The sequence below is a fragment of the Peromyscus leucopus genome, chromosome 1 (genome assembly GCF_004664715.2).
Source record: "Peromyscus leucopus breed LL Stock chromosome 1, UCI_PerLeu_2.1, whole genome shotgun sequence".
Lineage (NCBI taxonomy): Eukaryota > Metazoa > Chordata > Mammalia > Rodentia > Cricetidae > Peromyscus > Peromyscus leucopus.
The window spans coordinates 189,285,213-189,312,425 of record NC_051063.1 but is presented as its reverse complement, the minus strand read 5'-3'; the positions used below and the strand labels follow the sequence as shown (position 1 = coordinate 189,312,425).

The 27,213-nt window shown below is 38.9% G+C and overlaps 1 protein-coding gene across 5 annotated transcripts; it reads right to left on the bottom strand.

Annotated features, from left to right (window-relative positions):
- On the bottom strand, positions 1 to 27,193 carry LOC114688536 (zinc finger protein 271-like). Of its 5 annotated transcripts, none has more exons than XM_037202499.1 (6): positions 26,856 to 27,193; positions 25,690 to 25,816; positions 25,261 to 25,353; positions 8,439 to 8,523; positions 5,410 to 5,536; positions 1 to 3,184 (listed from the first exon to the last, which is right to left on the bottom strand). In XM_037202499.1, the coding sequence occupies exons 4-6, from the start codon at positions 8,466 to 8,468 to the stop codon at positions 342 to 344; spliced, it is 3,000 nt and encodes a 999-aa protein (XP_037058394.1). In that variant the 5' UTR covers positions 8,469 to 8,523; positions 25,261 to 25,353; positions 25,690 to 25,816; positions 26,856 to 27,193; the 3' UTR covers positions 1 to 341. The 5 variants fall into 5 exon arrangements, with proteins under 5 accessions (XP_037058394.1, XP_037058391.1, XP_037058399.1 ...); XM_037202496.1 differs by having other exon boundaries at positions 26,971 to 27,193; XM_037202504.1 differs by lacking the exon at positions 25,690 to 25,816.
- Between the last annotated feature and the right edge of the window lie 20 nt (positions 27,194 to 27,213).

The window sequence follows — 27,213 nt, the reverse complement described above, 5'->3', positions numbered from 1 at the left end:
TTCATGTTCAAAATGATTTTCTAGTGTGGAGCCTTTAGTGGTCCCTAAAGACACAGCTTGGATATGTCTTTACCATGGAAACTTTCTCCACAGAATGTATTTTTTGATGTTTTCTTAGTACATGAGAGGCAGGTAAAGTCTTTGCCACTTGTAATATATTTGTAAGGTTTCTCACCTCTATGAATTTTCTGATGCAGCCTAAGATATGAGTCAATGGTAAAGGATTCCTCACATTAACAACATTTGTAACGTTTTTCTCTAGTATGAAATTTCTGATGAAATCTAAGGTATGAGCCACTGGTGAAGGATTTCTCACATTCACTACATTTGTAATGTATGAATTATCTGATGCACTCTAACATATGACCTACTGGTAAAAGATTGGTCACATTCACTGCATTTGTAAGGTTTCTCTCCTGTATAAATTCACTAATGGGTTCGAAGTTGGCATTTCTATATAAAGCATTTGCCACATTCATTACATTTGTAGGTTTCTTTCCTTTATGAATTTGCTGGTGTTCTCTAAGTTTGACTTTCAGGTTAAAGCATTTACCACATTCACTGCATTCATAAGGTTTCTCCCAAGTATGAACTTTCTGATGTATCTTAAGATGTTGTTTCTTGATAAAGGATATATCACATTCACTACATTTGTAAGGTTTCTCACCTCTATGAATTTTCTGATGCAGTCTAAGATATGAGCCAGTGGTAAAGGATTTCTGACATTCACTACATTTGTAAGGTTTCTCTCCTGTATGAAATTTCTGATGTATTCTAAGATATGACCCACTGGTAAAGGATTTCTCACATTCATTGCATTTATAAGGTTTCTCACCTGTATGGGTTCTCTGATGCAATTGAAGAGATGAACAACTGGTAAAGGATTTCTTACATTCACTGCATTTATAAGGATTCTCTTCTGCATGGATTTTCTGATGGCTTCTAAGATCTGAACCAACTGAAAAGGATTTCTCACACTCACTACATTTATAAGGCCTCTCTCCTGTATGAACTGTCAGATGTCTCCTCAGCTGTTGTTTCTGGATAAACCCTTTGCCACATTCATTACATTTGTAAGGTCTCTCACCTGTATGAATGTTCTGATGCAATTGAAGAGATGAACTACTGGTAAAGGATTTCTCACAATCACTACATTTAAAAGGCCTCTTTCCTGTATGCATTGTCTGATGTCTTCTAAGTTGGTGTTTCTGGATAAATGATTTGTCACATTCACTGCATTTGTAAGGTTTCTCACCAGTATGAATTCTCTTATGCAATCGAAGAGATGAACTACTGCTAAAGGATTTCTGGCATTCACTGCATTTATAAGGACTCTCTTCTGCATGAATTTTCTGATGGCTTCTAAGATCTGAGCCAAGTGAAAAGGATTTCTCACATTCACTACATTTGTAAGGCTTCTCTCCTGTATGAATTGTCTGATGTCTCAAAAGCTGTTGTTTTTGAACAAAATCTTTGCCACATTCATTACATTTGTAAGGTCTCTCACCAGTATGAAATTTCCGATGTAATCGAAGAGATGAACTACTGCTAAAGGATTTCTTACATTCACTACATTTGTAAGGATTTTCTTCTGTATGAATTTTCTGATGGCTTCTAAGATCTGAACCAACTGAAAAGGATTTCTCACAGTCACTACATTTATAAGGCCTCTCTCCTGTATGAATTGTCTGATGTCTCCTCAGCTGTTGTTTTTGGATAAACCCTTTGCCACATTCATTACATTTGTAAGGTCTCTCACCCTTATGAATGTTCTGATGCAATTTAAGGTATGAACTACTGGTAAAAGATTTCTCACATTCACTACATTTATAAGGCTTCTCACCTGTGTGAATGTTCTGATGCAATCGAAGAGATGAACTACTAGTAAAGCCTTTCCCACATTCACTGCATTTGTATGGTTTCACACCTGTATGAAATTTCTGATGCAATCTAAGATATGAACTACGGGCAAAGGATTTCTCACATTCAGTGCATTTATAAGGCCTCTCTCCAGTATGAATTGTCTGATGTCTCCTAAGATGGTTTTTCTGGAAAAAAGACTTGTCACATTCATTACATTTGTAATTCTTCTCCCCAGTATGAAGTTTCTGATGGGTTTTTAGATGTGTCTGCTGGGTAAAGCATTTGCCACATTCCCCACACTTGTAAGGTTTCTCCCCTGTATGAATTCTTTGATGTGTTTTAAGTTTGGCTTTCTGAAAAAAAGATTTACCACATTCAATGCATTTGTAAGGTTTCTCTTCTGTGTGAATCCTCTGATTTGTTTTAACACCTAAAGCAATGGAAAGGGATTTGTCACATTCATTAAATCCATCAAGTTTCTCTCCATTATGGCTACTATCATGGTATTCAAGGTGTGACAAAATGTAGAAGTCACTACATTGCTTACATTCATGAGACTTCTCTCCTCTATGAAGTTTCTGATGTTTTCCAAGATCTGAGCAGCAAATGAAGGACTTGCCATAATCAGTAAATTTGTAAATTTTCTCTCCAGGGTGGATTCTGTAATGTCTTTTAAATTCTGATGAATCATAAAAGCACTTACTGCTTTCAGTACATTTGTAGGGGTTTTCTCCATAATGGATGTTGTTATGTACTTTCAGTTGTGATAGAAGCAGAAAGATATTACTACATTCTGTACAGTTATAAGGTTTCTCCTCTGTATGAGATCCTTTATGTCTACTGAGGACTGAGTACGTCTTGAAGCATTTTCTACATTTCTGGCATTGCTGTGGTTTCTTTCCATTGTGGAGTCCTTCCAGTGTGAGTTTTTGTCTAGAGTCAAAAGATTTATCATTCTCTGCATTTTTGTGTTCTTCCTTTCCAGTGTGGATTTGTAGATTTCGGCTAATGATGGAACACAAATTTAAACAGTTTACACAGTCCTTATATTTGGAAGGTTCTTCTCCCGTGTTCCCACTTCTTTGTCTGGTTGAGTTTAATAATTCAACAGAGGCATCTATTTGGTCTCCAAACTTATACTTCTTGCTGTTTTCTACAGTATCACTTGTGTCATAAGGTGTACATGTAAAAAATTCATGTATAACTTTGCAAAGATCATTACATTTAAAAGCCTTTTCTTGGATATTCACATAATCATGGACAATATGCTTTGAGTCATGGTGAAGGTCATTCTTATATTCAACATACATGTGATGGTTGTCTGGAAAATTAGCACAATTAAGGATTATAGGGATTAATTCATGGATAACAGATTCAATAGCTGAATTTTTCTTAAAAAAGGTGAACAAACAATTCTTAGGAATAGAGCTTTGAGCAGATGCCTTTTGCACTTAACTATCATTATATGGAAGCTCAGAACCTCCACTCAAACAAATTTCCTTCTCATCTAAATCTTGTAGAAGGTCAAATAAGTGATTGAACAAAAATGAACTCCGAGAAAGGAGCTCTTTGAAGGGTCATATGAAGGAAGATCCCATATTTTCTTGTGTATGCATCTGAGACACAGTCATATCATGTTGCCTTCTTTGGTTAGGAACTTACTTTGTAACCCAGGCTGGAATGAAACTCACCTCTTGCTTCATCCTCCCCAATGCTATGATTAAAACCATATCAAGACTAAATATAGAGACTATCTCAAACAATAAGTAAATAAACAAAAACAACAACATGCTCACCATCAAAAACTCTTTCTTTAATGAAAAACCTCTCCTTTTGAGGGCTCTAATGGATTTCCTTGGAAGGGGGAAATAGAATGAATATTGTGAGTGGAATGGAGCGGGGATGGGAACAGGAGATATCAGGTTGAGGGGCAAGAATGGAGGGAGAGAATATGGGAAGAGACAACTGGAATTGGAGGGCACTGGTGTGGTGTGTGTGTGTGTAAACTTAATACAGTAGAAACTCCCAGAATTCTATGAGGGTAACCTCAGGAAGAACTAGAAACAGAGGATTCAGAGCCTGAACTAGCTATCCTCTGTAACCAGGTAAGGCTTACAATGGTGGGACTGGGATACCAACTGAGGCATACAACCTTCCACCTACAATCTATCCCACCTGCCAGATGTGCTGGGGCAATGGAGGTACAGAATTTGTAGGAGTGGCCAACCAATGACTGGTCTAATTTGAGGCCAACATCATGAAAAGAAGCCCATGCCCTAAATTGCCTGGATGACCAGAAACCTGAGGCTAGATAGCCTTGAAAAATATGATAGAAAAAAATCAATAAAATGACTCCTAATGATATTCATAGATACTCATACATCAGTGTCTGGTCTAATCATCATCAGAGAGGCTACCAGCAGCATCTAATGGGAGCAGATGCAGAATCCATAGCCAAACATTAGGCAGAGTTCAAATTGGAGATCTACATCAGGTCTGTCCCCTTGGAGCTCAGCGAACTCCAAGGAATAAGTGGAAGAAGTGTGGGAGCCAGAGAGGTCAAGGATGCCAGGAGAACACAGCCCACAGACATCAGCTAGGTAAGACTCATAGGGGCTCACAGAGACTGAAGTGGCAATCATGGAGACTGCATTGGTCTGCCCTAGGTCCTCTGGATATATATATGTTATGGTTGCTAGGTTTCTGTGGGACAATTAACAGTGAGAGTGAGGACATCTCTAACTCTTTTGACTGCTTTTGAAACCTTTTCCTCCTACTGTGTTGCCTCATCCAGTCTTAATGTGAGAGATTGTGTCTAGTCCTTGGTTTTGTGTTTGCTTCGCTTTGTTTGTTTGTTTTTGTTTTGTTTTGTTGTTTTCAAGACAGGGTTTCTCTGTGTAGCCTTGGCTGTCCTGGAACTCGCTCTGTAGACCAGGCTGGCCTTGAGCTCAGAGATCTGCAGGCCTCTGCCTCCTGAGTGCTGGGATTAAAGCGAAGCGCTATCACTGCTCTGCTGTGTATAATTTTATTGAATTTTGTTATGCTATGTTCAGTTGAGATAGCTAAGAGGCCTGCTCCTGTCTGAAAGAAAATAGAGGGAGTGAATCTGGGGCAAAGGGGAAGATGGAGGAGATGGGAGGAGAACATTGAGGGGAAACTTGTGACCAAATACACTGAAAATGAAAACCAAAGAAAACTCATTTTTTTAAAAATCAGAAACAGGAGAATAGTTTAATTCTATAGTAAAATCAAAACATTGCAGTTACTTTACTGCAATGTATGTCCTTTCCCTAAATATTCACTTTTCTTTGAGCTTTGAGGTTTTCAGTAAAAACAAGTAAGAGGGCTAAAGAGATCAGGCAGTATATATCATTGGTTACTCTTCCAGAGAGCACAGAAAATATAAAGAAAGCACCATGAAAAGATTATGTTGATAACCAGCCTTTCCCTTATTTCTGGAAGTCTCTAGATAGTCTAGGAAGTTTTCTTACATACAAGTATGTAAATACAAATGATAACTAAGGAATTCTACAAGAGCATTCTTACCTAAAAAGACTAGATTGCTGTAATTCTCCAACATCACATCCATGTACAAAGCTCTCTGAGCAGAGTCCAGACATTCCCACTCTTCATGGGAGAAGTCCACAGCTACATCCCGGAATGTCAACCGACTCTGTAATGGAAAATTATACATTTACTGTGAGCTACTGGACAAAATGCTTCCCTAAAAAATTAGAGATACTTTTGTGATACAGGTAAGGTATGAATATTAGTTTCAAACACAAGTTTTCAAAATGTGCTACAGAGATGGCTCAGCAGTTAAGAGAACTAGCTGTTCTTCCAGAGGACCATAGTTTGGCTCCCAGCACCCAGATGGCACCATTCCAGTTCCATGGGATCCAATGGTCTCTTCTAAATGGTCTCTTCTATAGGCAGGGGACACAGGTAGCACTCACACATATATTCAGTCAAATATACCCACACACATAAGATAAAACTGAAAGTTAATTTTAATAAAAGATACTTTCTAGAATAGTCACTCTATATTGTTTTTCATATCTCTGTAAAAACAAGATGACATAATAGTATTACAATCAGCAAATTTATAAGGAACATAAGATACATACTTAAGGTCTAGATGCAGAAGTGTACCTTTATAAAGTCTATCTTGAAATCAAAGAGGATCACAGAGTCATATCTCAAAAGGAAAATTTAGGATGAGCAAATCTCAAAAATTTGCTTCTGAATTCTACAACTCTCAACTTTGCTCAAATATGGATGCTATAGCAATCCTCTTTGCAGCCGAGCCTCATATGACTCTATTTTAACATTCAGTTCAGATCCTGAGCCTTTCTAGGCTGCACACTTTCTTGTACAATTTCTAGAACAAAGAGGTAGAATATGAAATAAAGAATTTATGGATAAATTAAAAGTCAGAAATTTTTCTTTAAATAGTAGAGTATAACATCAGTGCATACATCCAACATTCTAAATAAGCCACAGAATCAACTATTCTGTAAAGTTTTTTATGAAAATATTTATAGGCATGAACTAAAAAGAAAAATCGTATCTAAATTTTTCTAAAAGTAGACACAACCAATACTTATGAAGAACAATTTCAGAAATTCCATATGGGGTTTCACTATTCCATATGGGATGAGAAAAGTATTTACAAATAAACATTGTATATGACAATGCATTCAGTGAAATACAAAGATTTTATGTCTGAAATGAAGGTATTAAGTATATGAGAATTATTCAAACTCCCTATTAGTTTTGAATATATTGCTGCTCATGAGATTTGCTCACTTGAAAATTCCAATCTTCAAATTTCAACTCTATTCTTTTCTTCAGTATTTGAGTTGAATTGTCTAACAGGACTTTGTTTTGCATAGATAAGAATTATTTATGATTTCCCCTTCATTTTTCCAAAAATAGAAGACATGAGGTTATATATTGGTTCTATATTGAATGTGCACCACAAATGTAAACCTGGGGACTGGAAAGATGGCTCAGAAGTAAAGGACATTTGCTGTCCTTGCAGAGAAACTGAGCTTCATTTTCTCTACACATAGGTCAGCTCAATATAGTATCTAACTCTAGTGCCAAGGGTTGGAGCTTTACAGGAATCATGTAGGCATGCAGTGCACAGAAAAACATGTAGATGAACTTTCTCATACTTAAATTAAAATATTTTTAAACAATGAAAAGGAAACCTGTCCTTTGCAACAATTCTTCAAAGTCTCTACATATGTAATCTATAGCATCAGGGAAAGAAAAAAATAGGGTCAGAGAGCCTTCTTCCTCCAAAAGGAAAGAAGAGGGTAACGTCATTAGAAGAGACATTTATTTATGCTTGAAAATTGATGGCTTATATACAGCACCAAGTCAATGTTCAACATGATGCAATATAGAGGCAGAGACAATAGTGCTTACAAGTTGTCTGAAAAATAAAACAAAACAAGATAAAATACTGCTCTGTCTATTGAGAACTTTGCACTGAGCACTTTTTATCTAGAGAATGATGTGAGCAGGATCATCTCTCCTGAGACAAAAAGATTTCAGGTGTCAATACACCCATCATCACTGTGCGATATCAAATGCAAAAGAGAATTCAGTATATTGAAATTTGCATCTCTTCACAAAAACATCCATTTTTACAGCAAGAGCAAGCCACATATTCCTTCCACTATCTGTGCTTCCTAGGGTGCTGAAATATTTAGTACTAGGATTCAAGACAGTACATCTCTTCTAATTCTACATTTCCATAAATTGCTCAGTCATGTCAGCCAAAGTTTCCTGTGATGGTCACTATCATAAACCTGGCTTTGGAAAACTGACCAAATCTGGCATGCAATCTATGCTGCACGTGAAATCTTCCTTCCTCTCTAATATTTAAGGACACAAGTACATTCTCTATAGGAAATGGTCATCAACATAATTCTTTGATTGATTAACCCCCTGAAAAATATATGTCCTCATAGAAATAACCGAGGAAGGCTTCAATGGGACAAGGCTGTGCTAGAGCTGAAAGATTTAAGGACTTAATTCTGACAATCAGAAAAGAAAATGAAAGAAAGAACACTAGAAAATAAATACTTTAGAAGATTTGATTTAGTGATTTGAATAGGAATGGCCCCATAGGCTCCTAAGTTTGAATGCTTGGTCAACAGGGACTAAAACAATTAGGAGGTGTGGCTCTGTTGGAGCAGGTATGGCCTTATTAAATGGAGTGTATCACTAGGGGTAGGCTACGACATTTTCAGAAGCTCAAGCCAGGTCCTGTCTTTTTCTTCCTGCTGCCTGCTGATCCAGATGAACTCTTGGCTCCTTCTCTAGTACCACATCTGCCTGTACAAAGCCATGCTTCCTGCCCTGATAATAAAGGTCTAAACTTCCCAACCTGTAAACCAGGCCCAATTAAATGTTTCCCTTTATAAGAGATGCTGTGGTCATGGTGTCTCCTCAAAGCAATAGAAATCCTAAGACAGATGACATAAGCAGAGGAAAAGAAATAAATGCTCACATGGTTTCAATAATAACAATTTTCAAAGAAATGTGGACATGACACTGACCTGGGCTGCATTTATAGGAGAGTCATCCATTCTTCCTATTGGTCTTCTCTGAGTTTCTGTCTCAGCAATAAACACCAGAACTCTTCTTGATATTTCACATCAAGGTATGAAAAATACAAAGCTAATATTAACACAATGTTACGGACAATGCCAAAACACATAAGAACACGAAAACGCAAAATGATACTAAAGGCCTTCTCAACATTTCTACAGACAGGGGAGCATGGAAAGATATATTTTGAGTGGTGAAAGAAAATAACTATTAACATTATCATTGCACCCAGAAACAGGGGCTCTTAAAATTCATGGAGAAGGAAGTTTACTTGAAAAAAGTTATGAAATAACACAGCTCATGCACTCAAGCAGCACTGAGGAAAAACATACATAGAAAACTCAGAGAGAAACTATCAAGGAGAACACAGGAAATAAGATATTTTACATAAAGAATAGATAGAGAAGAGCTGAGGAGTAGCAACCATGTCCAAAACACAAACACAGCAAAACACTATTTCAATCTCAAGGGAGAAAATATGACCAGTAATCAACCACCCAGGATATTAAAACAAACAAAACACATAATCAAGAAGGCCCTGTGATATGAAAATCTCAGAAGAAATAAAGACAAAGTTCTATAAGATTTTTTGATGAACTCCTAATGGAACTAGGAAGAAATGGAACAGGACTCGCCACAGTAAAGGAACATGTGTCACACATAGGCCAACAATATTATGCACAGAAAAAAAATGAAAACTGTGAGGAGAGGAAGATGCTTGTGCTCTCCAGACTTATTGAATCAAGAGACATAAGAGTGGGCTAGTGAAATCTGATTAAGACAAAGGATAAAAAAGAGAAACAGATAGGAAAACAGGAATTCAAACCCCATTTCAATGATGATGAAGTCATACACAAAATGCCACACAGATACCATGGGAAAATCTTAGACTTAATAAATGCTTTAAGTACTATTGAAAAACACAAAACTACCACACAAGGTAACTACTTCCTCTCTATATCAATAATGACAATTTGTGAAGTAAATTAGAAAATTAAACCAATCAGGTTGTATCAAAAAGATCTAGAAATAATGCTAAGTAATAATGAATTTGCTCTTATGAGGAAATTTTTAAGGCACTCAGAAATAAATGAAAATTATTAGTACACAAAGAAATGGATTTCCACGTACTGTGACAAACAACCTGGTATAAATGGTTAAATTAACAGCAATGGGTAAAATCTGTGCAATTCACATCAGAAAAATATTGCTATCTTCCACTAAAATAAAAATGGAAACAGTCACATTGAACTGGAAAATGAAAAAATATCAAAACTATCCTAAGAAAGATTATTCCTGGGACTATCACAGGACCTGACCAAATATAATTCAGAAGCATCCTGCACATTAAGAAACATATAGAACTTTAAGCAGAACAGAGAACCTAGAAATAAACCTGCAGCAGAGAGGTAATGTAAGCCAAATAGGTCAAACCCAGAAAAACGAAAGACCCTTTGAACATTCAGTGCTTGGGAAAAGGACTGCCCATTTGAAGAAGAGCGATACTAGATCCCTATCTCTCATCTTACACAAAAATGAACACAAACTATTTCAAAGACCTTCCTAGAAAACTTGAAATGCTGAAGGTACTAGAGGAAAGCAAGATTAAATGCTTAATAATTCAGAAATAAGCAAACAGTGTCTGAAAGTGCTTTCAGGAGCACAGAAACCAACCAGGAAAAATGACAAAGGAATTTCATGGAGTACAATGCCGAGGTCAGAAAAGTTCATGAAGAATGAATGGTAACTAAGAAAGTAAAATAAACCCAGCTGATTTCCTTCACACAAGTGGTTAATATATGCACTACACAGAAAAGCTGCTTCATGCCAACACACACAGAGGACCTTTGGATGAGAAGAGCTCTAAATGGAATTAGGAAGAGAAAATAACAGGTATTAGAGGATTGACTTTTGTTGCATCACAAAAAGCAGGTGACAATAGTCACCATTCAGGAATGAAGTTTACTTGAGGATGAGCCCCCAAACCATAATACAGCCTTGAGGTGGCAGAGCATTATGAATGAACAAGTCAGCACCGTGTTCTTCATATGCAATGAGACAAGAGCGCAATTTTTATTTTCAGCACCATAGGTTCACAACTCAGGAAAAGGACGGCTTCCATACTGATCCAGGGCAGGGAAAAATTGTTGGTTCTACAGATAAATACAGAAAATCACCTCCAATATAAAGACATGGTCACTTCCAGATAAGTCACTTCCTAAGAAAAAGTCCTGAGGGACTCTAAAATATTCTATCACTCACATTGCTGTCAGCATTTCTACATGGCAGGAAATATCTAGAACAATATCTGACTCTTTGATCACATTTCATTTAATTCTTCCTGATAGATACAGTACCTTTATTTACCATGTGTATCATATTGTTTTGGCAAACAGAAACATCATGTAATGGCTCAGTCTAACTGCCAAATTTCATGTTTTTTCTCAATGTAATAAACTTGTCATCAGATCTAGTTACAACATTCTCATCATTGTCTCAGCAGACTGTACACTGTTCACTGAGGTAAAGTGTAACAGTCCAACTTATTCCTCCTCTCACTGTGGGCTTGTGTTCTGCCTAAGTTGTATGCAAAACTTTGTGTGAAAATACTGATTATTTGTAACCCATGTGAATACACTAATAGGTAGAATATTACAATTTAACTCACACATGTCTTTAAATGGAATGTCTGTGTGCTAAATGTTCTAGGCAATTCCAAAGCACAATTATCAAGGAGGAGGCAGGGCAGAAACCACCTGATGGCTGCCAAGGAGAAAAGACTTTACAGGACTGCACAGGGATAAGGTGAATCATTTCATGGCATGCTCTTGGGATTAATCATTGATTATGTCAGAACTTTCAAAATCCTACCAACTGTGGAAACACCTTACCAGACATGCCTTAATAATCTTCCAGGCAGTTCTCATGTTCACAATCAGTACTATGCCAACAATGAGATCCCTCAGTTTTTCACAGCTATAGATTTCCACTCCGGTGATCAACTTTGTACTTTTACACAAATGTAAGATTTTTGTGGCACTAGTCTATTCTCTTGGCTTATGTATTATGTGTTAAGTTGGTTCAAATAACAAAAAATAAAAACTCATTCTGAATGTCACAATAGTATTACTAAACAACGTTTTAATGATCATGGCACCATTATATGTATAGCTCTTTATATGTATTATATTGAGTTTTATTTATAGAATCATAAATAGTTCTTTTGACAGTGAATGGACATTTGGATGGTTTCTTACCTACACATTCCTCTAGTATTTTATAGAGACAATGTGAGAGCAGATGCCATTAAATACTACCTACCATCATTCCACCTGACAATACCTGGTGAAAGAATGGACCGATCCTATGCTTATCAGTCATGATTTGGGGGAACTGCTCTACTCTTTCCCTCACGTTGAAAACAGGCAGCTGCAAGTTTCTTATGACCAAATTTGAACAACAGTTGAAAAAGAATCTATGTAAATAAAACATCAAAATCTCTCAGAATCAATCACAGATATTTATCAAACACACTAAGAATTCAAAAGAGCTAAGCCAGAAGAATGACCACCAAATGAATTCAGAATATTCATGCTATCATCAACAAAGTTAAGACAATAAATAAAATGAAAATAAGCTTGTAACTCTAAAATCTACAATATGAAGGAAGAGGTGAGAAATTCTTAATTTTGACCAAGGGTACAAAAAGAGTTCAACAGTTTCACTAATCCTATCCAGCAGAAAGCAAAGGATACATGAATGGAGAATTCATATTTTTAACTAACAAAAGGGGAAGGACCTGAACAGAAACAGAAACAGGATGTGTCCTCCCTAAAGGTAGCTTCATGGGAACACAAGTGGAATTCACAGCAGTAACATGAAATTGGACAGCAATGTAGTGATGATGGTAAAATGCAGCAAGAAAAAGAACTTCCAGTGAGCAATACTACATGCAGCCAACTCTCCTCAGAGAAGAATATGCATGAGCTTCAGGGACCGCAGGTTCAACTGCAAACCACAGCACTCAATGTAATTTGTTGCTCAATGCATATGAACCACATGGAAGAGATTGTTGGCTGTGACTTACATTACAATTAACATGAAGCCCTTAATCCAAGTTTCCTGATGCAGATGCTGAGTCTTGTTGGGCTATTATGAACCATCAGTAGAAGAAATATGTCTCTTTCCACATCACATCTTACTGATATGTATAGAGGTTTTGGAGCACTGGAAGCCTATTGTAGAAATTAATGACATAGAGACTAAAGGAAGAATACAGGGAGTCAATGCATAGACTTACTACAGTAAAAAGACACAAACACTCACAGTGTCTAAAAATGTCTTGGAAACTTGGTGTAGCATTCAAACTGCTAAAAGTGCTCTACAGTCTACTGAGAGAGAAGAATCATCAATGGCTATACCCAGACACTGACCCTGTGTCCTGTAACACCAACTTGCCAGGCAGTTGCCCATCAGTATAATACTGCCTAGACTATTTTGTGGGTAACAGAAGGCTTTCTGGTTCAATCTGAGGCCAATTTCACAATGGAAATACACAAACTACTATGGAAACTGGCCAAATGCCAATGAATGTAAAGGTACAGGCCCTAGCAAGGAATCTACCCATTTTGCTACGTGTAGAAATACTGGAACTGTCTTTAAGTGGTTCTGCTCACACCACAGCCTGGTGCTGCTTTCAGATTGGACCCAGTAGTTTTGTTTGCAACAGGAAATAGTTATTTCAGAGACTGCTGAATGTATATCATGAGACGGAAAACTCCATATTACCATATACAAATCTCAGGAACCATTACAGGTGGTGGGACGACAGTGAAATGTGGACTATGGGCTGTGACTTAAGGAAACTAGTACTGTCATATCACATGGCAGTTGGAGTTATGAACACGTGACAGCCTGGCTACCTATGCAAAACCTCCCCCAAAACATACATGAAAAAAGAGGGGGATAAAATGTGAAGGAAATGTGGAAAACCACAGATGGAACAAAGGATAATAAGAGGGTAATGGTGCAAACTATCTGGGGGGCTCAAAGTGCAAAGGTCATTCTGTTCAAAATCAATGTGGAAAAACATAGGAATTCGAAAACATGGATGATTCTAAATTTCAGGATCATTGAAATAGACATAATCAAACAACAACAAAAAAAATATTGGAAACTATGGTGATATTTTATTTGTATTAAAATGTTATTTGTATGTTAATAAATAAAGTTGCCCGGGGGTCAGAACTATTAGCAAACCATAGGAAAGCAGGGCAGTGGTGGCATACGCCTGTAATCCCAGCACTTGGTAGGCAGAGCCAGGTAAGTCTCTGTATGTTCAGGGACACCGCCAGTATTGGATACACATGCCTTTAATCTCAATACCAACCACAGAAGACCTGGAGGTCTATACAGACAGGCTGTGATGAGGCGGTCATGTGGTTGGGTTTACAACCAATGAGAAGTGCTGTGGGATGTTCTGTATGTCCTGTGGGAGTCCGTTCTTGGGTTCCTCATGGCTTTACCCAGCAGGTCCGCATAGAGGATGATTAGGACCACGGGCCTGAGTGCAGGTGTCTGAGATGGTCTGCACTTGGCTGTGCTGGGGGATGGTCTGTATGGCAAATGTGTTGCTCTGATTGGTCAATAAATAAAAACCTGATTGGCCATGGCTAGGCAGGAAGTATAGGCGGGACTAACAGAGAGGAGAAATAAAAGAACAGGAAGGCAGAATGAGTCACTGCCAGGATAAGGAAGATATAAAGTACCGGTAAGCCACGAGCCACGTGGCAAGGTATAGATTTATGGAAATGGATTAATTTAAGATATAAGAACAGTTAGCAAGAAGACTGTCACAGCCATACAGTTTGTAAGTAATATAAGTCTCTGTGTTTACTTGGTTGGGTCTGAGCGGCTGTGGGACTAGCGGGTGACAAAGATTTGTCCTGACTGTGGGCAAGGCAGGAAAACTCTAGCTATAGAGAAGGCAGAACAGAAACTCTATATAAAGACTTTAACACAGGAAATAGCTCTGGTTCGGAGAGGTAGGACCACCACAGGAGGAAGGGTAAGGTCTTAGCTCTTAGCTCTGACCTCTTGGCTTTCTTCTTTGCATTGGTTCTGTGTTTCTTATTTAATAAGATGGTTGGTTACATCTACAGGAAACTCTACCAGGACATTCTTCATATAGAGAGTAACAAAAATAATATGAATGAAAAAGAATCAGGATAAGCGCTAGTTGGTGTCATCAAAATTTGCCAACAAGAGTAAGATATGTACAATGGAATTCTGAGAGCCAGGGTTGACTATGATGCTGTTGTGAATTTACAAAATTTAACATTCCATGAACAGTGGATTTATGACCGACATCAGGATGGTAAGGAAAAGTGGGCAGAGCAGTGCATGAATTTTGAAGACAAAAACCAGGCCATTTTTACTTGGTACATGACTTCCTGACCCTTGTCTGTCACATTCACGCTGAGTACTATTGTCAGCTTTCTCAGAAAGATCATAAAAAAAAGTCTTGCTCTAGTCACAGATGCTGTTTCAAATTCACCAACACTAAATATTGAAGGAGAATGTGTCCCATGATTTAATTCTGTCCATGGCTTCAACTGTGAAAGAGTACATGTTCCATTTCACAGAGAAGGGGAAAGAAGTCACAAAGGAGTGGGATGAATAACAAATGACTTGACACATCTCCATCATGAAGTTCCCTGTTCGGGGTTTCCACTTAACAACCCGGAGATTCTATTTCCTCACCCAGACCCATGCTTCTCAACAGCTGTGGTTTTGCACTTCGATGACTCCCATTCGAAGGGCCCTGAGGACATGACCCAGGACGTAAATGGGATGGGCGAGAATATCGGAGTTCTCGGACACCACCGGTCAGTAGCACTTGTCTGAACATGAACTATATACAGTACACAAAGCTCAAGCTGGTTGTGCCAGTGTTCAGAATGTAGAAAAGAGAGCATAGCAGTCGACGAAGACCTTCCTAGGACAGTCCCTCAAAGGCTGCCTCATCTCCCATACCTATCCTGCCATTCTCAAATCTGAGTGCTATGACAGTAGACATCTACTTTCTAATTGTCTTCCCCTACGCTTTAACAAAAAACAGAGTCTTGGAAAATGCAATTCTTATAAATATTTATCCATGTTCTGAAGCCAGGATATCATAGAATGATATTTTTCTTTTCTTTTCTTTTTTTAATGTACTCTGTATGTATGCCTGCATGCCAGAACAGGGCATCAGATCCCAGATCCCATTACAGATGGTGTGAGCCTCTATGTGGTTGCTGGAAATTGAACTCAGGTCCTCTGGAAGAGCAGCCAGTGCTCTTAACTGCTGAGCCATCTCTCCAGTCCCCATAGAATAATATATTAAGAGTCATGAAAGAAAATAACTGTTAACTGCTGCAGGCTGCAATATGATTGGGATGACAGTATTATACACCACACTGCATTTTCTGAACTAACAACAAAAACAAAAGAAGACTTACATCTCCCAAAGGAACAACATGAGGAATAGACAAAGGATCATGGAATGCTCTTTTCTCCTCTGAGGATTTCCCTTTACATAGTGAAATGTGAGACTCATTCACAAAATGCTTACACACTTCCACCATAGATTTCCCAGGAATTCTGAGGAGCAAGAGAGACTGAAAGAAAACTATTCTCAGCCACTGAAAAAATACTGTTGCAGTTCTGCAACATTTAATCTGTGATAAAGCCAGCTGAGCAAGTTGCAAGTACTGCTTCTCCTCTTGAAAGAAGTCCACAGTCACAGCACTGACTGTCAACAAATCCTGAAATTATAACACAAAAGAAGTGTGTTTGATCCAGCTTGGTATCTGTACTACTTAAACACAGCACTCAGAAGGCAGAGGCAGGCAGAGCCCGTATAAAATCAGGCTTAGTCTACATAGTGAGTTCTGAGTCAGACAGGGCGAGAGTGAAATACTTATGTAACAAAACAAAGCCAAAACCAAACACCACCACCAAGCCAATTTGGCCATGTGTCCATGAGAAGAGTGCTTTTTTTTTTGGAACAAGGAGACATGGGACAATTTTTCTAATACAGTCGAGTGATCAGAATCATTTAAAAGGGGCTTTCTAACTTTGTTCTAACCTATGATGAATTTTACAAGTGTAAAAACAGTGTAGCCTGATGTGCTCTCACAGCATACGTACATACTGCACTTTTCCAGAATCCAAAGTGTAGTATTATGGACTAAGCATAGGAAAACTGATAAAAGAGTTTACTTAGTAAATGTTAATTTTTACAACCATAACTTTAAAGCTTGCTAAAATGTATTTCCTGGTTACATAAAATCTGCAGGGGTTCCTTGTATGACCTAATATCTAAACAGCTCTCTAGGTATGCCTAGAGGTCATGGGGAAGGGCAACTCCCTTGAATAGGCAACTGATAAAATAAGGGAATTAGAAAGAATGGATGAATTTAAATTCCAGGATCATTGTAATTGCCACAATGGCGAAGAGGATCATGTTTTCTGTTTTGATTTGTTTTAATTTTTTTTTAATTTTATAATTTAATTTTACATATCAGCCACGGATTCCCCTGTCCTCCCTCCTCCCGCCCTTCCCCCACCCTCCCTCCAGTCCATCCTCCATTCTCATCTCCTCCAAGGTAAGGACTCCTCTGGGGATTCAGCTCAGCCTGGTTAGATTCAGTCGAGGTAGGTCCAGTCCCCTCCTCCCTTCACCCAGGCTGAGCAAAGTGTCCCTGCATAGGCCTCAGGCTCCAAACAGCCAGCTCATGCACTAAGGACAGGTCCCGGTCCCACTGCCTGGGGGCCTCCTAAATAATTCAAGCTAAATGACTGTCTCACTTATCCAGAGGGCCTGATCCAGTTGGCGGCTCCTCAGCTATTGGTTCATAGTTCATGTGTTTCCACTAGTTTGGCTATTTGTCCCTGTGCTTTTTCCAATCATGGTCTCAACAATTCTCGCTCATACAATCCCTCCTCTTTGAGGATCATGTTTGCAGACAATAGATAATGCAAATCTTCCACCAGATCATCCTTCTGTAAATATCCTGGGAATCATAAGATGTCTGACACAGTATCAGTATAAGCCCAGTTCACATGATGTACAATTTACTGACAGGATTAATCTATCCATAGCAGAATATCAGACTCCGTGTTCTCGAGCAGCAGCAGAAAACTGATCACACCCTTGGTCTTGTCCCTGCATGTTTCCCAGCACTTTGGCTCCTCTGACTTAAAAAATTCCCAGGCTGCCTGGATGCCTGCTGTGGTTCCTAGCACTACCCAGCTGGACGGTGACTTTCCCCAGGCCATCCCATGGATCCCTGCTGCTGTGATATCAACTGTTTGTTCATGTCACCATGGCACACAGGGTTGTGATGAAATTATAGCACAGGCCTAGCTGGCCTGGTTTCCATGTCTGTCGCATGAATTTCACTGCACACCTGATTCCATGGCAGCTGTACCTCATGAACAAAACCTGCACAATAATAACCCAGCTCAAATCCCAGCATGGTTGTGGAAGGAATCATCACACTACTATCTGAGATATGTTAGACAATTCTTGGCCTCTGGAAGAGGCAGAGTCAGTGTTCTTCAAGATGTGGCTATGCACAAACAACTATCATTACGTGGACATGGAGATTTTAAAAATACGTGAATATGGCCGGGGGTGGTGGCGAGTGCCTTTAATACCAGCACTTGAGTAAGCGGCAGAGGCATAAGGACCTTTGTGACTATGTAGGCCATCCTAGTCTACAGAGTGAGTTGCAGGATAGCCATGGCTACACAGAGAAACCCTGTCTCAAAAACACAGCGCCCCACACCACCACTAAAAAAAAAAGTAAATATGGAGATGTGAAGGAACATTATGAGAGTGAATAATTGGAGCTGAGGGAGGTGGGGTGAATTTAATGAAACATATGATATATACATGAATACAATTCTCAAAACCATGAAAATGAATACATACCACACTGACTTAACTTTATTTCTTCAGTTTGGCCATTTCAAATCACATATCCAGGCTTTGCACTGACTCTCACACTAGCAGTGACACCTCATGTTCCTTCCTGTCCTGTTATCTTGAATCCTTATGTATACCTCCAGCTTGTTTAGTTTCTTATTCTTAAGCTTTATGGATTTTAATTTTATGTGCATGGGTGTTGTCCATGCAGTGGACAGAAGAGGTCAACGGATCCTCTCAAACACTGGTTCTCCCTTTAAAACAGTTCCTTGTGCTGTGGTGACCCCCCACCATAAAATTATTTCCACTGCTACTTCATAACTGTAATTTTGCTACTGTTTTCAATTGTAACGTAAATATCTGATATGCAGAATGGTGTTAGGTGACCCTACTGACCCCAAGGGGGTCGAGACACACTGGTTAAGAACTGCTGCTCTGGAACCCGAGTTACAGAAAGGTGTTAAGTCGCCAGGCACATTAGGGGAAGTGACCCTGGGAACTGCAAGAGCAACAAATGACCTTAACTGCTGAGTTATACCTGTCTAGCGCCTGGTTTATTGTTCCTTAATTAGCTACTGTGAAGACTTAATGAACAGTGAGACAGAACTCATGGAGTACTGAGGACACATTCTTAAGAGTTCCAGCTGATGAAAGACAGTGACACAGAAATGAGGTGACAAAGAATCATTAAGGTTTAGCAGCAATAGGCATTGGCTGTAAAAGACATTTGTCCATAATTATGTCATTAATAGCTTACAAGCATAAGAACAGTAGATCTGAGATATTATGTAGAAAGATATTAGAAAGGTTGCATAGGAATTAAAGAAATAGAGACTTAAAGATAATAAAATGAGTCAAAGCAACAGACTTGTTTCTGTGAATTGACAAAAGTACTGACGTATTTTTCATGTAATTCAAACAATAAAAGAGTGAATCTCCAAGTAATAGAATTATAATTGAAATAGGGGCATTGTAGTGTATGCCAATGGCATCACTGTTACCTTATGGAGTGCTGTGGAAACTCACAAAGAAATTGAAATTGAAGAAGAAAAAGATGGGTTCCTAGAAACAAATGAACAGTACACCCTTCTACATGGTAAAATTAGAACTGGCATTAAGCAGTGCTGAGACAGAAGCAGGAAGAGTTTCCTCTAACAGTGTCTGAGGACTGCCTAGACTCAGCACAGAATTCTCCTTTCTTTTTTTTTTTTTTTCTTTTTTTTTTTTTTTTTTTTTTTTGGTTTTTCGAGACAGGGTTTCCCTGTGTAGCTTTGTGCCTTTCCTGGGACTCACTTGGTAGCCCAGGCTGGCCTCGAACTCACAGAGATCCGCCTGGCTCTGCCTCCCGAGTGCTGGGATTAAAGGCGTGTGCCACCACCGCCCGGCAAATTCTCCTTTCTTATAGACAAACCTTATACTAATACCACAAGGAAAACACTGCATAAAACACAAAGAAAAAAAAGCTAGAAAATCATCAAAGTTGGCTTTACCTTGACAACCAAACAAATATATAGAAAGAAAAATCACAGACCAGTTGCCACAATAGACACAGACAGAGATTGTCTTTAAATAACATTGAAACATTAAATATGTTGATTTAATGACAAGAATGCAAGATAGTATCAACACATATAAACTTACCAATGTAAGACACCAAATACATAGAGTCAGTAAGAGGAGAAACATGACCATGTCAATAGATCCATGATCCATGAAAAGCCTGTGGTAGAATATCATATTTACTCACTATAAAAGCTCTGGGGGGCTGGAGAGATGGCTCAGAGGTTAAGAGCACTGGCTGTTCTTCCAGAGGTCCTAAGTTCAATTCCCAGCAACCACATGGTGGCTCACAACCATCTACAATTAGATATGGTGCCCTCTTCTGGCAGGCAGGCTGAACACTCATTGTATACATGATAAATAAATAAAATCTTTAAAAAAAAAAAAAAAAAAGCTCTGAAGAATCTGAGCAGAAGGAACATACCTCAGCATAATAAAGACAAAATGAAACACAAACCTAAACATAACACTACAAAGGAAGGACAACTGGAATCATTTTGCTCTAATCAGAACAAAGAAGGGTGTTGAGTCCCTCCATACTAACTCTACCCAAAGCATCAGTGCGTAGACAGTTCAAGAAGGACAGAGAAAAATTTAAAGGAGACAATATAGGACAGTGAGAGATCAAGTGAACCTCCTACAGAAGAAATAGAATTCTGCAATTTAAAGTACCCTAAGAAAGCTCAGATCTGACAGCCCTCTCAATAAGCTATATAATCCTTATACGTTACTTGGCTTTTATGACACACCAACAAGAAAATGCTAAGAAGTCAGCAGACCACTCACAGTGTCTAGAGATATCTTGGGACTCCCTGATGGTAGCGTTCACAGTGTGAGAAAATGCTCTGCAAGTGGGAGCAGGGGCAGGGTTCTCAATACCTGGTTTGGATCCTGTGTGCCACAATCCCAATCTGAGAGGCAAGGCATGCCCATTAGTGTCATAGAGCAAGATAATTCGGCGGGTAACAGAAGGCTTTTTGGCTTGATCTGAGATGGGCTTCACAGATGGAAATATATGGATGGCATGGGGACCATGGATAAGCCAATAAAGAGAAATGTCACAGGCCCTAAGCAGGAATCCACTACTGACTTTTCCCTCCATGTACAAATATTCAAACTGCTTTTAAATAGCTTAGTTCACACTCATAGCCTGGGTCATACAAACTTCGATTTCAAAATGGACAACTGTCATGTCAGAGACTCATTACTCTTCAAATACTGAGAACAATTGACGGCTTACTGCACAACCTATAACAGGAAATCAATATTCAAACATCCATATTAGAAGGGACATAACAGAAGAGGAAGCAACAGTTTGTAAGAGCCAGAGGATGGGGAGGTTACTTATGTAATTATCTTGCCATATGACATGGCAATCGGAATTAAGAAAACATGATGGCCCTGCTATCTGGCCCAAACTTGCCCAATAACATACATGAAATATGAGGGGGATGCATGGGAAGAAAATGTGGCTAACCAGGAATGGGACACAGGGTTATGAGTGATGTGAGTGAAATGGTGAGTGAAAAACTGATGTAATTTTTAAATATCAATATTCATTAATTATGAAAAATAAAACTTATACAAATAGGAACTCAAGAAGCACTATCAATGCCCAGTTGGAAGGCACAACTTTTTATCATCCACGTAACCAACCAATTAGAAAGGCTTTATATGAACTGTTACTGTTTCTCTTTATTTAATTAAAACGGAACAGAAAAAAAAAAAATAGTAAATTTAAAAAAGAGGAAAAACCTTAACCAAGCAAAACAGAGACCTCTAAAATGTACACCTGAGTTCACTGAAGGAATTAAGGATGATATTGGAAGATGGAAAACCTTGCACGCACATGATATAAAACATATTATTGTGAAAATTGCAGTGTTAAATGATTTAGATGATAACTCAAAATCCATGACAATGATTCTGTCCATGACAAACTTCAAGGATACAGTAAAGAGAATCTGACAAGTTTACATGGAAGCACAAAGACTGTGTGAGTGCATAGCAAGCCCAGGCACATAGAGCAGAGCTTGATTCACCCCCCCACCTCCCCTACCCCCCCCACCCCGTGATTTCTGATGACAGTGCAGAGCCACACAAACAACGGCACCATGGCAGTGGCAGAAGAGAAGACACCCAGAGCTATGAGAGCAGCAGACGCAGAACCAGCCCAAGGAGCTGTGACCATCGGAATTTCACCAAAACACCTAAAAATACATTACAGAACAGACAACCTCGTCAATGGCATCAGAAAAAACAAATATCCACATATAAAAGAATGAAACTGAGACCAAATCAATGAATTGTGAAACCTGGAGAGTCACACAGGGGGGAATTCATCCATATATAGACATAGGGACCTAGTTTCTAAATAGGACTCCAAATTATACAGACCCAAAAGCCAGAACAGACAAGTAAGATGGCATGCAATTAAAACCTTGCATGGAAATGGTAATAACTAAAAATATGATTTAAAAAAAAGTCTACAGAATATATATAATTATGAGCAAAATTTTCATAGTATGACACAAAAAATATACAGAATTTATCAAAATTAAAAAAGAAAAAAAACCCCACAAAACCAAAAAATGATATTGTAATCAATAATAAGCAAATGAACTAAACAGACCATGCTTAAAAGCAATTGAAACAGACAAAATGTACACAGGCCATACTCCACACATTTAATCACACAGAAAAAAAGTGCTCATCTACTGTTACAGTGAAATCTCCGCTCTGCCTAGTCAGTGTCCACATTCAAGGTCCTAAACAATAATAAACACTGGAGACAACACAGAAGAACACAGAGACACTGTGAAAATCTAACTCACTGCAGCCACCAGGCAAGTAAGGGTAGTGCAGCTTCTTGAACAACCAAACAAGCAAAAAAGAAAACATAGAGAAGATGCTTATCAAGTTTATTAAGGAATTGAATATGCTGCAGAATATTAACAATAGAGAAAGGAACACAAAGAGAGGAAAAGAGACATAAGAAATAGACAAAAAAATTAATAAAATGGTATATGTTTATATTTTCCTTCAGTGACTACTTGAAATGCATAAGGATAATGTCCCCAAACTGAACATGAAAATAGAATAGAGCTTCAAAATACGGATACCCTAATATCAAAATATATACTTTCAACAAAAAGTATTTACTTCAAATGTAAGGATACAAAACGCTAAGTGTGGCCGGGGCGGTGGTGGCGCACGCCTTTAATCCCAGCACTCGGGAGGCAGAGGCAGGCAGATCTCTGTGAGTTCGAGGCCAGCCTGGTCTACAAAGCGAGTTCCAGGAAAGGCGCAAAGCTACACAGAGAAATCCTGTCTCGAAAAAAAACAAAAACAAACAAACAAACAAACAAAAAAAAAACCGCTAAGTGTAAACAAGTATTTTCTAAAGATTTGCTGTGAAGAGGGTTGGTCATGATTGTGGTAGGTAAGAGAAAAAGCCAAATCGATCAACACACAAAACAAAGAATATTAAGAAATAGTCAAATGGTCCATTTGCCAGAAGGCTATGTCATGAATATGAATGCATTTCACATAATAGTTTCCAAGTACATGAAGCAAACAGACAGTGATTCAGGGAACCTTCAATGTCCACCACTGAGAAACATGACCATGAACAGCACAGAAAACCAATAATGTCTAGCAGGCCTGCAGAGAATCATCCACACAAGAGCAGAAGATGCCCAGTCTTCTCAAACTTCAAGCAACTCATGTCAGAACAAGTCAGCATGGCCTGGTGGCACAAGACTTTAAGTACTCAGAAGCTGGGGCAGGTGGATCTCTGAGTTCAAAGAAAGCCTGGTCTACACACAGTTCCATAACAGCCAGGACTACACAGAGAAAATGTTTCAAAAACCAAAAGAAAAAAAAAAAAGAAGTCAAGACCAATGTTTAAAAAGTGTCTTCTAGGGCTAGAGAGGTGGCTCAGCAGTTAAGAGCACTGGCTGCTCTTCCAGAGGACCTGGGTTCAAGTCCCAGCACCCACATGACAGCTCACAACTGTCTGTAACTCCAGTTTCAAGGGACCTGAAACTTCCCATGGCAAAACACTAATACACATAAGATTTTTTTTTAAAAAGTGTCTTCTCCAAAAACTGACATCAACAATAGACAGAATGCTGACATCAACAGTAGACAGAATGCATGAGACTACATAATGAATGCTGAATAAAATATATATATTTATTTAGTATATATTAAGTAATATGTGTTTAACATATAATTGACACATATTTAATATATAAACATATTATTTAATATTTAACAGTATTTTAAGTATACAATAATAGAATTCATATAATACATTTTAATACCGACTCACTGATAGCATGTTCTCATTCAAACAAGTGAAGAAATATAAAAGGATGCGTGTAAGATTCTAAATATCAAAATCCTACAAGCATTTCTTAAATATAAATAGAGAAATCTTGAAATTTGAAAATGAGAAACCACAAAGAATTGAAAATTTTTTCAGATAAAGAGCAAACCCAGAGGTGATTTCAAAATATATTAGAGCAATGCAAAACAATTTGAGTTGACATGAAGACAGAAGACAGGGGAGATCAATGGGAAGACAATGTAATTAATACTCTGCTCAGATATTAAACAAATCTTATCAAAATCCTGCCAGTATTACTTTAGGAATTGAAGAAAATAACAATAAAAAATGGAAAATCTGAAGGAACTACAATATTCCATGTATATATTTTTGGTTTTTTGAGACAAGGTTTCTGTGTAACCACCAAGGCCATCCTGGAACTCACTTTGTAGACCAGGCTGGCCTAAAACTCACAGAGATCTGCCTGCATCTGCTGCCCTGAGTGCCGGGATTAAAGGCGTGGCCACCACCACCGGCCAAAATGCTCCAAATTCTAAGAGCAGAAAAAACCCCAAAGGCATCAGTTGTTCTAACTAAACATTATATTAGAATTACAGTAATAAAAACATTTAATATTGATAAGAAGACATGATCAGTGATGTAAACAGAAGAGGAACAGCATCAATGACATGAAAAACCAAACTAAATTATAGTTGCCTCTGAGTATTAATTCTTAAATAGAGTCTTCTAATACCTACAATAGGAATATTCTGCAATTATGCTCAGTGGAATTCTCTAGAATCATTTTGAATTAAATAGAGTCTGGTGAAACCAATTTCATGCCCTGTTTCTGCTGTCACTTGAGCCCTTCCCTACTCCTTCCTCGGTCCCTCTTACACACCTGGATCCTTGGCTACGGTCTCCTCTCTCTCCACTGTCCACGGCTTGTTTTTCTGATTCACAGGTGAGCAGATCTGGCTGAGCAGTGTGAGACCTGCATAGGAGAAAAAGATTCTTCAGAAAGCACCTGGAACATTTCATGGAACAAAAATAAAAGATGTTTAACACCTGCCAAAGGATAAACATGAAGAGAAAACATCTCTCTCTCTCTCTCTCTCTCTCTCTCTCTCTCACACACACACACACACACACACACACACACACACACACACACACACACACACACACACACACACACCAGCATGTCTCTTTCTCTGAGGAGTCCACTTTGCTGAAATGTGAGACTCATTCACAGACAGCTCACACACATGCAGAGTAGTTCTCCCAGGAACCCTCAGGAGGAGCAAGGGAGACTCAAAACTATTCTCACCCTCAGAATCCAGACTGCTGCAGTTCTCCAACAGGAGATCTCTGCAAAAAGCTCTGTGAGCAATATCTAGGCATTTCCATTCCTCTTATAAGAAGTCCAGAGTCACAACACTGAATGTCAACAAACTCTGAAATAAAATACAACAGTTAGACCACGTATGCATGGGCAGAGCACTTTTCTTCAACCAAAAAAAAGTTTTCTGATACAGGTGAGTGATCATAATTATTCAAAAGTTGATTTCTAAAATTGTGTTTCATGAGTTTGCTGTCTATAAAATATTGTGGCCTGACATACTCTCACAGCATGCATACTGCACTTGTCTGGACCTACGATGTAACATGAGAACACAGCATATGAAGACACATTTCTGAATGCTGTATCCACATCCTAGACTGCATATATCTCGAAAAATTAATGGGCAGTGAAAACTTTGCCTAGTAAATGTTAAGTGTTTTCAGCCACAACTGGGAGCGCTGATAAAGTATGTTTTCTGATTCTATCAAATCTGCACTGGTTCCTCATGTGATTACAATCTACAAAGTTCTGAGGGAATGCCTATTCCTCAAGGCGAAAGGCATTCTATTGAATAACCAAGCGGTAAAATGGAAGTTACAAAGCATGGGCGGGGCTGGTGCACACCTTTAATCCCAACACTCACGAGGCAGAGCCAGGAGGATCTCTGTGAGTTAGAGGCCAGCCTGGTCTACAGAACGAGATCCAGGACAGGCACCAAAACTACACGGCAAAATCCTGTCTCGAAAAACCAAAATAAATAAACAAACAAACAAACAAACACCAACGCATGGATGAATTGAAATTCCAGGAGCTTTGGAACTGCCGCAATAGCAAAGAAAACCCTGTTTGCAAATAACAGGCAATGCAAATGCTGTACTAGCTTATTTTATGAATTATTATATGACAAAATTCTGGGAACAGTAAGATAAATGAAAAAAAAATCACGATACGCCAGGCGGTGGTGGCGCACGCCTTTAATCCCAGCACTCGGGAGGCAGAGGCAGGCGGATCTCTGTGAGTTCGAGGCCAGCCTGGGCTACCAAGTGAGTTCCAGGAAAGGCGCAAAGCTACACAGAGAAACCCTGTCTCGAAAAAACCAAAAATAAAAAAAAAAATCACGATCAACTCAGTTCAAAGGATCTCAACCTTACCGACAACGGAACGATGTCCACAACAGAATTTTGGAAGCTGTGTCCTTCTGAGCAGCCTCGGCGCGCACACCCCGGTCCCTCCCCTCCCGTGTCCCAGCCCCGCAGCTCCTCTGACCTGGGAGGTTCCAGGGCCGCCGGGCTGCGGTTCCCGCCACTGCGCTGCTGACTGGTGACTTTCCCAGGCAGCCCCGCGCGGCCACTGCAGCTCCGGAGTTTTTTGGTCCCGAATACCCGGCCGGGTCTTCCTCACGCAGTTCCGGAGCAACGAGCTCCTGGTGTCAAACAGGGAATGGTGGAATTTCCTGTCACTTCAGCCTAGTTCCTAGGAGCGGCTCCCTCTGGCCCCGCCCAATACACC